Source organism: Emys orbicularis, chromosome 2 (genome assembly GCF_028017835.1).
Source record: "Emys orbicularis isolate rEmyOrb1 chromosome 2, rEmyOrb1.hap1, whole genome shotgun sequence".
Classification (NCBI taxonomy): domain Eukaryota; kingdom Metazoa; phylum Chordata; order Testudines; family Emydidae; genus Emys; species Emys orbicularis.
In genome coordinates, this window is record NC_088684.1 from 81,646,688 (window position 1) to 81,664,368 (window position 17,681).

Consider the following 17,681-nt stretch of genomic DNA (forward strand, 5'->3'; position numbering starts at 1 on the left):
CAGGCACTGGGGGGGGGGGTGAGGCTGGATGAGGGGCAGGGCTCGCAGGGGGCTATAGCCTGGCAGAGCTCGCAGGGGGCTGGGGAGCTGGACAGGGTGGGGCTCGCAGGAGGCGCCGAGCCCCGGGCGCCACCCCCGGCGGCGGGGTCACCGCGCCCAGCCCGGCCGGAGCAGGCTCCGGAGCCGAGCCCTGTGGGTTTAACTCCCGCGCCCCCGTCACTCACTTGTCTCTGGGCCGTTTCCGGGTCACTCGCCGCCATTGGGCCCCGGGGCGGGGCGCGGGGCACCCCCCCCACGGAGGTGCACGGTGCGAAGGCGCATGCGCGGCTGGACTGACAGGTGGCGGCGGAGGCCTTGATCCGGGTGTTCTGCTCCGCTCCTGGGCCGCGCAGCGTCCCGCGGGCAGTGGCGGGAGGGTGGCCCCGGGCCGGGGAAGGGGATCAGTGACCCGAACAGATGGAGCCGCCCTAGAACAGCTGCAATCGGATCTGCCAATTAGTAACCCGGCCGCGTGCGTGACTGGGCAGGCTGCGCTGTTCGCTTTGAAACGTACCTAACCCCGCTTAAATCCATCTATCGCCTTCGGGGCCAGCCTGTGTGCACGCGGTCTTGTAGCTATTTCCCTGCCTGCCCGCCCAATGTTTGCAACACCAGCCTCTCTTAATTCAGTTGTAAACTCTTCAAGGCATGAACTCTTTTAAGGTGATCTACCAACACGCAGCACGATGGGCCCCGATCCTGATTTTAGCCTCTAGACTTAATATATGGTGAAAAACTCAAAATGTTTTAATTTCATTAAAGCTGCCACATAATTCTGAGTCTGCCATAGCAGAAGGCAGGGAACTGGTGTCACAGTTACAGGGCCAGCTGCACCTCTGTCCCCTTCCTGGTCTCTCCACAGTTGTCTGGCCTTGTGCCCTTACCTTTTCTGGGATGGAATTGTGCAATTCTCCCACTCCTAGACCAGGCTCGGGGCTTCAGTACCCGTTATCAACCATGCTTACGCAATGATGAGGGTTTGGGACATGTAGTTCTTTTCAGGAGTCTGTGACCAGTAGAATGCAGTGATCAGGCAACCTTTTTAAACAAAAGTACTGTTTATTTTAACAGTAGGAAAAAGCATCTATTCTTATATTACTGTAGCAGAGCTAGTCATTGACTAGGACCCGGTGCCCAGCAGTGCTCAAGCACAACGAAAAGACAATCTCTGCCCCCAAAGAGCTTACAAACTAAGTAGAACACAAGAGACAACAGACAGAGACAAACAGATGAGGGAGTACAAGGAGTCAGCATTATAGGCAATGCTCTCAATCCATCAGCAGCCTAACTTGTCAAGTTTCTTGTAGGCATCACAGCAGAGGAGAGTTCTGAGAAGGGGTTCAGAGGAGGATAATTAGGCAGCTTTGAGAATGTTTATGGGGAACATCTCCGAAGCATGAGGGGCAGCATGGGAGAAACCATGAAGGTGCTTATTTGAAAATGTAACAAGTGGGTGATGGAGGCTGGCATGGGCTGATTGGAGGTAAGCATCAACTTCTTGATAGTGAATGAGAGATGATAGGTAAGGTGGGGATTACTCATGAAGGACCTTGAAAATGAAGACAAGCAGCTTATGTTTAATGCGATAGAGAAGGGGAAGCCAGTGGAGGGATGCAAAGAGAGGAGTGACATGCTTAAAGCTACAGCCTAGGAAAATGATCTTTGCCAAAGTATGCTGAATGGCTATGAGAAAAGCAAGATGGCATTTGTTATGTCCAGAAAGATGTTGCAGTAATTGAGATGCAAGTTTATGAGAACTTGGATGAGAGTTTTAGCTGTGTGAATGGATAAGAAAGGCTGTTTTATAGACATTATGCAGAAAGAATTAGCAAGATTTAGATATAGTCTGGATATGGGGACCTAGAGAGAGAAAAAGGACTTTAAAGTAACAGTCTACACACATTTCTATTTTACCATCCTATGATAGTGACCAAGGCAGACCTAGCTTCTTCAGACACCATAGGTCAGGGGTGGGCAAACTACGGCCTGCTGGCCACATCTGGCCCTCAGGACTGTCCTGCCCGGTCCCCAAGCTCCTGGCCCGGGAAGCTAGCCCCCGGCCCCTCCCCCGCTGTTCCCCCTGGCCTGCAGCCTCAGCTCGCTTGCTCCGCCACCGGCGCAATGCTCTGGGCGGCGGGGCTGTGAGCTCCTGGGGCAGCTGCAGAGCCCAGCCTGACCTGGTGCTCTGTGCTGTGTGGTAGCAGCGGCGGCAGCGTGGCCCGGCTCCAGCCACCGATGCTCCTGATCTGATCTACGTGATCTGGCTTTTGGCCAATGTGCTGCCTCAGTTTCCCTCAATATCACACCTTATTTTCTCCTCAGATAGTTTTCTGGCTCTCAGTACCATTAGGTTGCAGAGGTAACTTAGCCCTCTGGCTAAGTCATGAAAGTCTACCTCTTCAGAGAGTTAATCCAGCCTCCCAACAGAAACACAATCCCCCACCGCCAAATGTTCTGCCCCAGCCTGTGCCAGGGGTTAATTTCAGAGATGCAGGTTCAGGCCATAACTATCTACCTAGCTATCTGGCCTCCATCACCACAGTTGAAAACAAAAATTAATTATTACATAAACACAGAATATAAAAATACTGTTAAAGCTTTTTTAGTTAATAGGACTACTCATGTTCTCTAAATTCCAGCACAAGCTTCATTGCTGAATCATGGTCTAAAGGCACAATTTGGCTGACTTTTTATATTTTAAAACCAACTTATGAAAAATAATAATATTGTCTTCAGTTTAATCTGAAATATCATTTATCTCTCTAATAGTAGGAATAAACAGCTCACTGCATACACTATACTTACAGCTTTAGTAACTGATAAAGACATATCATAGCTGTTGAGGTTGATGTGAAATGCTGAAGCTGTGCACATAAGATGGGCTACAACTTGCTGAAGTTTGTAGAGGTCTCTTCCAAATATCCACTTGTCTGTGAGGGCATAAGAGATACACCTCTACCCCGATATAACGCTGTCCTCGGGAGCCAAAAAATCTTACCGCGTTATAGGTGAAACCGCGTTATATCGAACTTGCTTTGATCCACTGGAGTGCGCTGCGCCCCCCCCCCCCCCGGAGCGCTGCTTTACCGCGTTCTATCCGAATTCGTGTTATATCGGGTCACGTTATATCGGGGTAGAGGTGTATACACAGGAATACAGAATGCTTCTATGGAAAGAAATCAAATACAAAATGCAGTTATTGTAGTCCAGGTTGCATGTGGTGCTAACAGAGAAACAGAACCATTAAAGATACATCAATACAAATTTCAGATTGGAATTTATACTGAAGTTCTTGTGTTCTCATGAAATCAGTGTGTGGTTTCCTACATATTAGGGGTAAATTCCTGGCTCTGTTGAAGTCAGTGGGAGTTTTGCCACTGATTTCAGTGGAGACAGAATTTCACTTTAGGTCTAAAAAACATTTTTTGTACTTTATTAATTTTCTATCAAATAAATGTCACTGCTTATTGGTTGTACTTTCCATACTATCACTGTTTAAGAGGAACAACTGAGCTATAGAAGTTGACATTTTTAACACAGTTTTGAAATGTTAGAACTAAAACAGGGTTTATTAATAATGTACCAGGTATTGGAATTAGATAGTCATTCTGTGGTTTGATTAAAAATTAGTCCTCCAAAATTAGTTTTCTAAAAATTAATTCCTATTACCAACTTTATGTCCGCTAAAAAGCATGATACAATATCTTATGTTATTCCAGAAGAAATAATTATATACTTGCACTGCAATACCTTGGTCTGTCTTAAGTATTATTCAAGTATTTTCGGATTGGTACTTAATTTCAAAGTAGAAAAAACAAGGAGGTAAATGATCTACAATATTTGCAAGGTTGACTAGTTAATCTCTACTGTGTGACAATCCACAGTGAAAAGTGAAATTCAAAATTTTAAAGATATATGATTCAATTCATGAGCAAAACTAGCTTCAAACAACAAATTCTAAACTGAGGTGATTTTAATATCTATACTACTACAATTGTTGCCTTTTTTTTACAAGGAAAATATTGCATGTTGTGATGTGATAAAAAAGATCATTAATGAGACACACCTAAGAACTTATATCCCTCTTAAGTGCAGTATGCAATTTCCTGCACATTAGTCTGCTAAGTATACCGTATACTTGGTAAACTTTCTTAAGTTGAGAAACAACTTAGTGACATAAACCTTTTTTATTTGCCTTAAAGATATCTTTAACATTGATATTATAAATAATACATTGCTTCATTATACTATTATAACTTACCCATTTCAAAACCCAAAATAGCCAAATTAAAAAATAAATAATTACTTCTTTGTCTAAGATTTTTGTCCACCACAATGGTCCAGATAACCAAGGCATTTCTAAGAACTGTAATAAGGACTAACAAAACCATAGGAACTGCCAATAATATCAAAACACCTAATGAAAAAGTTGTTCCTAGGGCCTTACTGAATGAAGTTAGATTTTTGATATGTGTTATATCCACACATAGAGCACTAGCACTGTTGTTATTCATATTTTGCATCTACTTCAGCTCACTTAACCAAGGAATTCAGCATAGTAAATTAACCCCATAAATTAATGCTGAAAAATATTTTTTTCAGTAAGATACATTAAAAAAGCAATTATTGGTATACCCAAAAAAATATGTCTAGTGCAAGAAAATGGATTGCAAGATTGTGATGCTTGACCATTAAAAAAATTGTATAAGTCTTCCAGGTTCTAAAAACATAAGTGTAGGTATAATTTCTTTTAAACTCAAATTGCAGAAGTGTCACCACTATTGTGTAGTTTTCACATCCCCTTTTAAAATTCAGTGTTTCTTTCTCCATTGTAGACCTATTTTCGGTATCTGTGATAGTAAAGATGTCTTGAAAATACATTTCTATTAGTAAATAATTTGATTATTAATTTCTCCATTTTTTGCAAAGTATGTGAGCCACCTTTTCTCTGCAATTTATAATTTGACTGTTTTCTTTTTGTATATTTTCATAGAGATTCAATAGTGAAGAATTAAGATAAGATACATTTTCCCTTTCCTCTAAATTTCTTTGGAAAGAAAGCAAATAAATATACTTTGTTAATATGTTTCTGTTTATATTGTTATAGTTGAAAGCTCAGATATAGCAAAATTAGATCTGACTACTTTTTTGTTCTGACACTAACCAATGACTCCTCAAAAGAAGGGGTTGATGATAGAAATAGTTTTGCATTGGCAAATGTGTGATTTGTGTATGCAGTTTGGGGGAGGGGGGAATTTGCTGTGTTGAGAAAGTGAGTATGAACTAATTCAGCAGCTGGTCATCTGCTTGAAAACAAAATAGAGGAGCCCAACTGCTTCTATACACAGTAACAGAAATTAAAGTTAACTGTGTGGCAATATTTTTTTTCAACTAGCCTTCAAAAAATTATTACTTTGTTACATGGCCATGTTGTCCTCAAATTTTTTGCTTCCTCTCTAAGCATTAGTGACAGCAAGAAAATCAGCTGGCTTGGGAACCATGTCAAGATTTTAGAATACCTTTTTGACTTTGACGATTAATTATAAGGTTTGAGCCATATTTGACAGAAGAGGTGGGGAACAGTACCAAAGACAGAGCAAGTTCTGATCTCTGCTCCGATTGCTCCCATTTTAGTTCAATCTTTGTGTAAATAGACATCTTGCCCAACTCTTGACCTATTTAAGAATGACCTCTTGATTTACACTGGCAAAGTCATATCTGCTTGCTTTAGCACCAGAATAAAGTTGAACTATTTTTTGTTCCTTTTAGCAATGTAGGCAATGGTTTGAGACATAAAACTGGGTTCTGTTCTGGATCATGCATCATTAGAATGATTGTTAAGTAAGTTCTCATTGCAGGGCCAAATCTTGCCCCAAGTTATCTCCATGAATCCATACTGAAGAGAATGAGATTGCAAGGGTGTATCTCCTCATGACTTGAAGACAATGGGTTGACACAGATATAATTAAGGAAGAATTTGGATCGGCATTTAGAACTTACTGAACAATTCTGCTGAGGTTTCCTGAGTCAAAAAGAACAAAACTGGATCTCAGATCCTAGGCTCAGTTTGCAAGGATGGCAGTTTGAAAAAATATGTTTTCATCTGTAAACAATCAAATCTGATTTGAAAGCAACCGAGATACGAAAAATGTAGAACCTTATATGTATGGAGAAGTGGGTTTTTTACCCACGAAAGCTTATGCCCAAATAAATCTGTTAGTCTTTAAGGTGCCACCGGACTCCTCGTTGTTTTTGTGGATATAGACTAACACGGCTACTCCTCTGATACTTCTAAGCAGTCGCTTTTTTGAGTAGAAATGCACTGTAATGTACATAAATACTAAACAGTAGAAGCTCACAATTACAAACACCTCAGGAATGGAGGTTCATAACTCTGAAATGTTTGTAACTGAACAAAATGTTATGGTTGTTCTTTCAAAAGTTGACAACTGAACACTGATTTAATATAGCTTTGAAACTTTACTATGCAGAACAAAAATGCTACTTTTAACCATCTTAATTTAAACGAAACAAGCACAGAAACAGTTTCTGTATCTTGTCAAATCTTTTTTGAAACTTTCCATTTATTTTTTTAGTGGTTTACATTTAACACAGTACTGTACTGTATTTGCCTTTTTTTTTTTTTTTTGGTTTCTGCTGCTGCCTGATTGCGTACTGCCAGTTCCAAATGAGGTGTGTGGTTGACGGGTCAGTTTGTAACTCTGAGGTTCTACTGTATTCAGCTTTCTCATCCTAGATTATATATATAAAATATCTTCAATACTTGGTCATTGGGAAGCTAATTTTCCCAAGATGGGCAAGGCTTCAGATTCGAGCTATGACCTCAGTGCCACGATTGTTTGGCCACAGTTAATATAACTGTTCTTTGAACTGTTCTTTTCATTTTTGTTACGTTCTGTGTTTGTATACAGTTAAAGGACCAAAACATTCTTTCAGTGGCCTAAATTACCACAAGGAATGCAAGCTCTTTGTTCAGTGTGGTAAGGGTAAGATAATACATTGGGTCAAAGCTGATGCTGTTTGGAACAGGTTTATTCAAATTTTTTAATCCTAAACTTAGAACACACAAAAATCACCCAAACCTTAAATTGGATACAATTAATATTTCTTAGTTATAAATAAAATATTTACATACAGGTGCTTAATCTATGGATTGACCACTTAAAAGGCAAATTGGTGTTATGAAACAACACCCTTTTGTGGAAAACCGCATGTAAAACCTACCAGAATAAAAATTATTATTTAGGGGAGAATAGGAGAAATTTTTTAATTTATTTTTTTAGTTCTTAATTTCTATTACCAAACATACACAAAGGAACATGTAATTAGCCATCTCCTTATATTCTTGCAAAAGAAAAGGAACACTCAGGGACTAGATAGATAGATATCTTTGCATCACATAATTTTACTCTCCAAATGTCTTTGATCTTTGGTAGACAGTTTCCTAATATGGTATAACTCATGTTAGGAGAACCATATTTCAGTTTGTGAAGTCAACGTTTGTGCAAAATGAATGCAAAGTGGATGTAAAATGCTACAGCTGGTGTGAGCGGAGAATTCTGATTTGGTAGTGTTTATGAACAATTTGCACAGGTATAAAAAAGTTACACAAGGTGAAAGGCAGTAAAAATCAAGTGCAGAATATCCAGTTTTGTCATTGACTTCAATGGGGCCAGGATTTTACCCCTAGTACCGGGGTGGCCAAACTTACCGACCCTTTGAGCTGCATACAATAATCTTCAGTTGTTTGAGAACTGCAAGACACACACAACCTGCCCCCCCATGGCAACGCCTGCCGGGAAGTGGGGCTCCTCCCCTTTGGGGCGGCACCTGCCAGGGCATGGGGCTTCTGCCCCGACACCCCCACCCCCGACTTAGGGGCCGCCGCAGGTCCTAGGGGCCGCAGGGACCTGGCGGCCGCTTCCGGGAGCCACGCAGAGCTAGGGCAGACACGGAACCTGCATTAGCCCTGGGCCCCCACTGCGCCGCCGACTGGACTTTTAACAGTCCAGTCGACGGTGCCGACTGGAGCAGCCAGGATCCCCTTTTGAAAACCGGACACCTGGCAACCCTAATAGGGGAGGAGAGTTAAAATGGAAACAAGAGACTAATACATATGTATAAGAAAAGATAACAAAAAGTTATAAATAAGTTTGTGTAAGAAAGGGAGATTGAAGCTGTATTGTCCAGTGCTAGAAGCGACTGTGATGGCATCGTCCTAATGAGCTTCCCACTTGTAAGTAATGGATCACTACTTGCTGAGTGTTTTTGCCCTAATACGTATTTGTTAGACCTATCTGTTGATTAACTGAATCTCAGTCCAACTTCAGTACATGGTTAAGTACTTTGGTGGATTAGGGGCTAAATCACTGTGAAACTGCTGTAACACCATTGTATGCACACCTTATTCACTATCTTGTATTTAAGACCAAACCAAAACTGCTTCTGTTATTTTAGCAAAAAGACACAATAAACAGGCCCAGATCCTGGGCTGTGGCCAAGGACCATTTGATGCATCTCAGGAGAATTGTGTGTAAAGGTGGCTTTAAGCCACCTTTTTGATCCACCCCCCCTCTCTGATCTTGGGGCCATCTGTGTGCCAGTCCAATCTTCTGTGTAACTTAGAGAAACCTGAAAGCTTTTCTAAATTGTGGTGGCTGTCAATGGGCCCCAGGGGCCACCCCAGCAACTGAGCATTAGTAAGTACGGGAGCCTTGGCCATGCACGCTTTCCTCTGGCCATGCCCATATGTCTTTTGGGAAGGGCATGGCATAATAGCCAATCCAACAGCTCTATATCACCTGATTCACCTCTTCAGGAGGCCTCCTCTAGCAGCTGGCTAAGCTTGCTTTAGTACTGTTTTGCGCAGTACAAACTAGTCCTACCCCATCAGTAAGTTGGGCTCACAGTGTTCACAAATAGACCATGCAGCAGGCCTTTCCATTTTGTCTTCCTGTTGGCATGCATTCAGATCTACTTTACTAAGGTTCATAGAGGGTTCTGTTGGAGAACGTGGGCCTGACTCTTCACTCTGTTATGCCAGTGTAAATCCCTACACTGGTATAAAATGTGTGTATTGGAGTAGAGGACCAGACCTCATGTTTGTATCCTCACTACTATGCTTTCCAAGCAAAGGGGAACTAGAAAAAAGGAATAACTTTCCCAGGAAACATACGCACAATGGCTACATACTAGCTATTAGAGCACAATTTGTCACACTACCATTTGACAGTTCATTTAGAAAACATTTTACTGAAGGATAGCATCTGTACAACAGATCAAATTACAATATTTCAATAGTGAATTACTAGTGTCCAGTTCCTTGTAGAGTTGGCAATAGTGAATATATGTGACATACATTTTTTCTAGTTTGAATATGAAAAAGAGAACAAGATCTGGAGAAGTGCACAAAGAAGATGAGGTTTCGGAGGCAGAACTGCGGACGTTTTGTGGAGAATACAGGGGGATATAATACTTAGTAAATCTTAACCCTTTTCAGTTCAAAACACTTTCCAAATATTATTCCTCACTTCATCCCTGTATAAGTAAATATTAGTACACTTAGTCAATTGTGCAATGCTATAAAGGGTGTACATGCTTCTTCCTTGCCTGTCTAAGCTATCATTGGTGCCCTGAAGCATGATAAATTATCACCCTTACACCATCTTGCCTTGTATGGCTCCTATTTTCAAACCATATCCAAATTAACTAGTAATTAACACTATTATTTTAAATTGTCCAACCCTTTTATAAGTCTTGTAACAGGATTTGACCTCCTGCGGCAGTGAATTCAACAGATTGATTATGTGCTGCATGAAGTAGAAGTTCCTTTTATTGATTCTGCATTTACAACCCATTTAGCCAAGGCTCTCTTTGGTCTTGTATTCTGGAGCAGGATGAAGAGGTGGCTTGATCCTTCAAAACTTTGAATTCTGCAGTCAAGTTGCCCCCAGTGCTTTACCTTTCCAGGATAAATAATCCCGGCAGAGGAGATGGTGTAAAATATATTCTGCTACAAGAAAATCATTGACAAAACCAATTCACATCATACACATTAATTTTATCTAAAGGTGGTTGCCAACACACGCAACCCCAACACTCAACCCCAACATAACTAACTGCAGTAGGCCACCTGAAAAAGAAAGAAAAAGATGTGCCTAAATCATGGGAAACCCATGGTCATGGCAACACTGCTTCCAAACTTTAAAGAGCAAAACTCAATAGATTATTATTCTTTATACAATGCTGGGAGTGTACAACAAGGGGCTGTAAAACTGGTAAACTATGATGAAGAAATAACAGGACTCTGCCTTGAAGAATTTGGAAACATGAGATAGTCTAGTTGGCTGCACTACAGACACTGTGTTGTGTGGTAATTATAGCTGGGAAGAGGTAGATTATTGACTTTTTTTTGAAGAAAGAGAATGTGGGGGCTTGGCTTTAATGGGAGGCTGTTCCAGGCAGTCAGGGTGTTGTGAAAGATGGCACAGAGCCATGAGTGGGCTAAGGAGACAAAGTGAGAGAAGCTTAGGTGGAGCCAAAGGTGTGGCTGGATGTGTGGGAGAGAGGTACAGGCAGAGCAGTTATGGAGTGCTCTGAAAATGAGAAAAAGGCTGGAGTTAGTATGGAAGAAAAAGAGGCCAGTGTGAGCATGCAAATAAGTGAACCCCTTCAGATAGTATATACTAGAGCTAGGCAGGAAATGGGTATACTGTCCTGGGAAAATGTAGATTTTTTTTTTTAATTTCCATCCGAATCAGGACAAAAATCGCAATCTCAAAAATGTTCACAAACTAAAAAATTTTTTTTAAAAAAGGTTAGGTCAATTTAACTGTTTCCTTTTGATTTCAACCTTTTTATTTAATTTTTTTTACTGTAAATTAAATTTCAAAATGAAAAAAATTGTTTTGAAGCAAAAAATTGAACTTTCTGTTTAGAAAATGTTAAAATGTGTAGAAATCAAACCTTTCCCATGAAGTTTTGGTTTTGACAAATCAGCATTTTTTGACATTTAGTTGTAAAATTCCTGACCAACTCTATTGCATACCCATTGCTAAAGCCCATCTGCAGAATGATGCCTTACTTAAGATCAGAAAGAACTCATTCACTAGAGACAACACAAACCGGAACACAAGACCAGCAAATTCTGATTATTCAGCTGTATAGATAGGGAACTACTATATTTCTTCTTTTTATATGTTGCAATTTCATTTTTAGAATTATCATATTTTAATATATAGAAAATAAGTTAAGCAGAGACAGTAATCTACAATAATACATGCTTTATTACACCCTCTTTATGTCATCTTGGTTTCACAATAATTGCTAAGGTTTAAATTTGCCCATTCCTGGAACCCGATGATCCACCCTATTGGGTTGAATGGTTTTCTGACTGCACTTGTAGCTCCTGACCTTTCACCAAATGCAATACAGAGTCACTAATGTCTCAACACTGTATACTACTATTTAACGATTTAACGATTTCACATGCTCCTGCAAGGCTTCAAGCAGCATCATGGGACCATTCTCCAGTGCTGAGGCAGAACTGCAAGTTGCCAGATATTACGGGGATTAAATATGGGCAAAAAAGTGGAACAGATCTGGGAAGAGAGTGGTGGATGTAAGGCTCTTGAACCAAAGTAGTACTTCAGCCCCTATGGCTGTAGTCACTCAGAATTTCCTTTCGGTGGTATTGTATTTGTATATAAACTGAAGTAACTGCAAAAAAAAAAAAAAAAGCGTATTTTTTCTGATGACTTTATATTCTTTTTTGAGGGGTTACATTTGTCAGAGTTCTTGTATCTTCAGTTTTATTCATATCTGGATCTGACATATTGTGCCCTCTTTGTAAGATAATAGATGGTTGGGTCCGCGACTGATAGATGGGAAACGTAACTCTGTTCCCCACGGTGTGTGGCCTTAGGCTAATGACTTAACATCTTTGTGCCCCCGTTTTCCCCCCTCTATAAAATGGGAATACTCATAATTTTAAATGGCTTTGAGCTCATCAAATGAACGATCCTATATAAGTATTATTTATTATTAAGGTCACTAGGCCGTTTAATGTCAGTATGCCGAGCCTCCCTCACACATCAAGGTCTCTTATTAGTTCATTCCCTGCAGTACTCCCAGGGTGTTCACATGCAGAGCTTTTGGAGAGGGCTCAGATGCAGATCAGACCCCCTGTTACCCAGTCTGCCAGGATCTGCAGCAGAACCACCCTTTGGGGCATTACCCATCTCTCTCTCTCTCTCTCTCTCTCTCTGTGTGCGCGCGCGCGGATGCCTGGCTCAATAGAACCCATGGCCCAGCTGCTGCGGCTCCGAGCACGCGCAAGGGACACACACGGGAGGGGCTGCGGCGCCGAGCGCGTTGCGAGGAGCTTTGCCCCCTCTAGCTTCCCGTTGGGAGTGTCCGTCAGCCGGCCGGGGCGGGGGCAGGGAGTGGGAATCCTCCCGGCTGGGGAGGGCGAGCCCCGCGGTCGGTCACGTGCGGGGTGGTTGAGTATAAAATAATCGGGAGGGCGGCCCGGCGCTTGAGGCCGGCCGGGAGCGAGACGCGGTGGCTGCGCGAGGGAGCCCGCCTGCTTGCAGCGGTGAGGCGGCGGCCCGGGACCGGGGAGGGGAGCTTGCTGCCCCAGCGGCGTTGTTACCCCACATGCGTCCCAGCCTGCGGTGGGTGGCCCTCCCCGGGGGGCGCGGCAGCAGCGGTTACAAGCCAGCGATGAGCCGCATTGTGCAAGGGGCTGCGGAGCTTTCCCGCCACGGCCCCGCTGAGAGCCGCTGTGAGGAGCGCAATGAAAGCGGAGGGGCGGGTTAGATCTCCGCGCCGCTTGCTGCCACCCGAGGGACTGCTTTAGTGACCCGTCCCGGGGCTGAGGGATCTTCGCAGAGCAAGCGCCTGTTCCTTGCGGAGCACAGCTGTGTGCTTGGCTGGGTTTCCAGGACTGCTTACTCCTGTAGTGCCCAGCGCGTCCCCCAGTCAGCCTTAGGCGTCTCAAGTGCCCAGTTTCCCTAGTTAGGTCAGAAGTGTTGGAACTATTTGTATAGTGGGGCTGCTGAAAGCCGTTGACCCAAGCTGTAAACCCTGTACCTAATGGAAACCACTTCCAGCCAGAGGGTGCTGCAGCACCCCTAGTTCCAGCACCTGAGTTACATGTTTCAGAGTAGTAGCCGTGTTAGTCTGTAACTGCAAAAAGAATGAGGAGTACTTGTGGCACCTTAAGTACTCCTCGGTTTTTTTTATGACCTACCTGAACATCATCTTTACAAGCTGCAGAGCTGTCCCCAGAGGCTGAGCCCTGTTCCTTTGCAATAGGAAACATACCCTCCCCTATGACTGATTACAACATACTGCTGGTTAAATGTTCGTTTATAGTTGCAGGAGAGGATGCCGGCACAACGTGATGCGGTATTGGTCTGTCAAATCATAAGACTCGCTATCAGTAAAAAAAATCTAAACTGGCTGCTTGATGCTCAGGCCCTCAGGAAGTATCTGGCTGTGTTAGGCTAGCCCCTGCACATGCACATACAAAAGAAAGTGAATGTACAGTTCAAGTGATCCCTCCTCCCATCACTGTATAGCTCAAACAATAGGAGTTATGCACCTGTTGAGTGGAGAACTGTCAGGGTGGAGGTGTGTCCAGTATTTCTGGTGTTTAGGGCATGACAGTCCATTGTCTTGTCTTGAACGTGCTTGTGTGTGTTGCAGCTAATGTGATCTGTAAACTTGTTAATCTTCCAAAGATCACTATAAATCTTTCCAAAATGACCGAAACACCACTACCAAAGTAAGGCTTAAAGTCAGTTTGCTACTGATAGAAGATCTTTACATCCTCAACTCTGAACTTCCTTGCAAACTGTACTACCTTCTGCTCTGCTATTAGCTTGCTGGGTGACCTCAGGCAAATCACTTTACTTTTCTGTGCCTCAGTGTCCCCATCTGTAAAATGTGATCATGGTACTGACCTCCTTTCTAAAGCTCTGAGATCTGCTAATGAAAAAAGCACAATGTAAGAGCTAGGTATTTTGCTGTGATCATGATTGATCTTGTTAACTGTAGTACAGTTGGTCAGATTCTTGGCTATTCTTTAGAGGTATATACGGTTCTGCATGGATTAGTGCTGGTGGCTTCAGTAGATAGCACTCTTCCCATGGCATGGAAGTGAACTAGTACCTTAGAGTGGTCAGCTCACTGGCCTGAGTGAGGAACAGTCTTCCTGCAGAGAGGTGAAGCATCCTGGCTATTTGTGGAAAGAGCCAGTAGATCTTTAAGAGTATAGGGATTAACCTAAATATCTGGGCCAAAGTCAGTGAGATTGCTGTCAAAGAGGTGGATTGTTTTCACCCAGGTTACTTATGCTTCAGATGTGGGTGAAATGATTTCTATATAGTCTGACATTGAATACTCTGAGACTGTGCTATGAAAGGGCACATCTCTGGATTTTAGCCTCTTTAATTTGAGACTGAACACAATATAGTTGGACACTTCCAGAGGCGTAGCGAGCGCCCTCCGACCGGAGGGGGCCCCGCAAGGAAGGGGACCCCTAAAAGTGGCACAATAAATACCGCATTCCAGTTTCTGCATTGTAAGGGGCCCCGCCCGGACATATGTTCGGAGGGGGCCACGTTCTTTGTTGCTACGGCCCTGGACACTTCAAACTTCTCTCCATTGCATACCTAGTAGCAGCTGCAGCAGCCCTAGAGTATCTGTGTTAGTAGACTACTTCTGTTTGTCCTTTTTTAAAGCAGGGGTAGTAGCTGAGTGCCATCAAAATCTATAGAACTTTAACTTTCACTTAACTCTCTGTTTGAAATATCAGGTCCTCATGGTGCTGTGTGTGTTAATCTACCAGAGTGTAAATCAGTGTAGTGTTATTTTAGGGTTATTGTTCATTGATGTAAATGGAAAGCTTCCTATAACATCAGTGGTTACTGGGTCAGATCCTTTGTGTGATAATGGCCAGTTTCAGGGCCACTGTTGCTCATAGTCTTGTCAAGCTGCAGCAGAGTGAAAAGCAACTAGATTCTTGTCAGCTTCTAGTGCTGTCCACAGAGTTGTGAACAGTAGCTGTGAAACAGAAGAATCTAGTTGGTGTTCAAATTAGGGCTGTCAAGCAATTTAAATTTTTTTTTGCAATTAATCATATGATTAAAATTAATTGTGATTAATCATCTGGTTAATTGTGCTGTTAATAATAAAATACCATTTATTTAAATATTTTTGAATGTTTTCTACATTTTCAAATATATTGATTTCAATTACAACACAGAAACCAAGTGTACAGTGCTCACTTTATATATATTTTTGATTACAAATATTTGCACTGTAAAAAGAAACAAAAGAAATAGTATTTTTCAGTTCACCTAATACAAGAAGTTTAGTGCAATCTCTTTATCATGAAAATTGAACTTGCAAATGTAGAATTATATACAAAAAATAACTGCACTCAGAAATAGAACAATGTAAAACTTTAGAGCCTACAAGTCCACTCAGTCCTACTTCTTGTTTAGCCAATCGCTCAGTCAAACAAGTTTTTCATTTGCAGGAGATAATGCTGCCCGCTTCCTGCTTACAATGTCACCTGAAAGTGAGAAGAGGCATTTGCATGGCACTGTTGTTGTAGCCAGTGTCGCAAGATATTTACGTGCCAGAGCACTAAAGATTAATATGTCCCTTCATGCTTTGACCACCATTCCAGAGGACATGTGTCCATGCTGATGACGGGTTCTGCTTGATAATACAAAGCAGTGCAGACAGATGCATGTTTATTTTCATTATCTGAGTCAGATGCCACCAGTAGAATGTTGACTTTCATTTTTGGTGGTTGTGTCCATAAAGAGACTTTTGTGTGGGAGAAGAACACACACTTCTAATAAGGTGAGAGAAATACAATAAGGAGATGTAGGAGCAAGAGTAGGAAATGGGCATTGAAGACAACACATGGAAAAGAAGCCATCCTCTATCTTAAGAAGAATTCCAAAAGCAAGAGGCTTAAGTAGGAGTGTCTTGAGTAGTATTAGATATAACATTTGACATATGCCACTGATCTGTTAAATTTATTCTGACAAATACTTTCTTGTAATATTAACATATAAAACTATTGCATTACTATTTGGCAAATATCTTTATGCCTTTATAGCTACTAGCATTCAAATACTTTTTTGCATCGATGGGCAATATTACACTGAAAGATAGTACACACTTGCCTTAATCCTTTAAATTGTTGGTAGTATGATGGAGTTGTGGGTAAGCATGGTTGTCCATACATATTTTACCCTGGCTAGTCAGTTTGGTTCTCAAGTTGGTAGGTGTTGGAGGGGGGAGTTATAGGGGGATGACTAATTAAAAGTTATAACTTACAAATTATTCTTGCTGTATTGATCCACATTTAAATAAACTATGAATCAGTCCTTCAGCTTCAGTTGGATTGTACAGCCTTCAGGTGGCTGGATGGTTCAAGGAATATGGAGCTTTTTCACCATTAAACCACCTGGTTTAGGAATTGCAGCCTCACCTACAATGGAGAGTTTTGGGTGTGATTAAATAAAAGTATTGACCTGTGCAACTCCTAAATGTTATCCTTACCCAGTGCTCTTGTAATGAGTTACTAGCGTAGATAAGAAGCATTGGCTGTCTACTAGGAGTATTACAAATGTCCTGCAGCACACCAGTCATTCAAGGGCATATTAATTTCCCCCAAGCCAATGCACATAGTGCCAAGAAATGTTGGATAAGTTTCCAGAAGGCAATGCACTTGCAGTGTCTGTGGGGATAAATGCAAGCAAAATAGGATTGGTGGTGTGAACTCCCTGTAATGTGCCAGGTACACATGGGCCAGTAATAACACTTCACTTTCATGTGGCACAATTCTCCAGTGTAAACAAGACTTAAGCTGCCACCATTCAAAGACTCTCTCTGTATGTGAATGGTCTCAGCCTTCATGTTAGTAAGTGCGCACGTTAAACACCCACCACTGGCTGGCATTTTGGTAGTTTCAAAAGAGGATTGAATGCAATACATATTCCCCTTTTTCCCTTAAAGGTGGCCTCTTCAAGAAAGGGATAAGGCAGTCTGGTGGAGGACTATAAGGAGATCTTTAGTACTCCTGCCAGGCTGTACCTGATCTGTAGATGAAGAGAACTTCAGTAACCAGGACTGTCAATGTGGCACCTTCTCACAACTGCTAAACTTGGTGAAAAGGGTTTGGGAAGCACAACTTTTTCTCTCTCCTTGCATGCCTCCCCTTGCCCTAGGAATTTCAGGGTTGCCTTTAAACTCATAATAACTGTAACTTGTATTGACTGTTACTCTTTGCTCTCTGTTAAAACTAGATAGACTTTCATACCCTATCTTCAGTCCCTTGTCATAAACTATGCTTTGTGGGCATGCATACTAAACTGAATAAATGTCTTTAGTTCAAATGTAGCTCAAATCTTAAACTGGAAGAGTGACCACAGGCAGATTCACTTAAATGTGTAAAATTTTCCATATAAATAATCCCTGAAGTGGCTATGATGATTAGCCAGTCAGCATTCTTCTGCACCAGTTCATATTTTACACTGTGGCTCTAGGTGCTTCAATAATACAAATAAATAATAAAGCTCATTCTAGGAGGAGAA

General features: G+C 42.0%; 2 protein-coding genes across 4 annotated transcripts in view; one reads left to right on the top strand and one right to left on the bottom strand.

The window, feature by feature from the left end:
* IMPACT (impact RWD domain protein) overlaps window positions 1–291 on the bottom strand; it is a 45,542-nt gene extending 45,251 nt beyond the window's left edge. For all 3 annotated transcript variants that reach the window (XM_065398540.1, XM_065398542.1, XM_065398539.1), the window contains exon 1: window positions 225–291. In XM_065398540.1, coding sequence (XP_065254612.1) covers window positions 225–260 — 36 coding nt within the window. In that variant the 5' untranslated portion in view covers window positions 261–291. The remainder of the gene's footprint in view (window positions 1–224) is intronic.
* A 12,297-nt stretch (window positions 292–12,588) lies between these two features.
* OSBPL1A (oxysterol binding protein like 1A) overlaps window positions 12,589–17,681 on the top strand; it is a 141,485-nt gene continuing 136,392 nt past the window's right edge. Inside the window, exon 1 of the mRNA XM_065397957.1 lies at window positions 12,589–12,655. The gene's annotated coding sequence lies outside the window, so the exon portion shown is untranslated. The remainder of the gene's footprint in view (window positions 12,656–17,681) is intronic.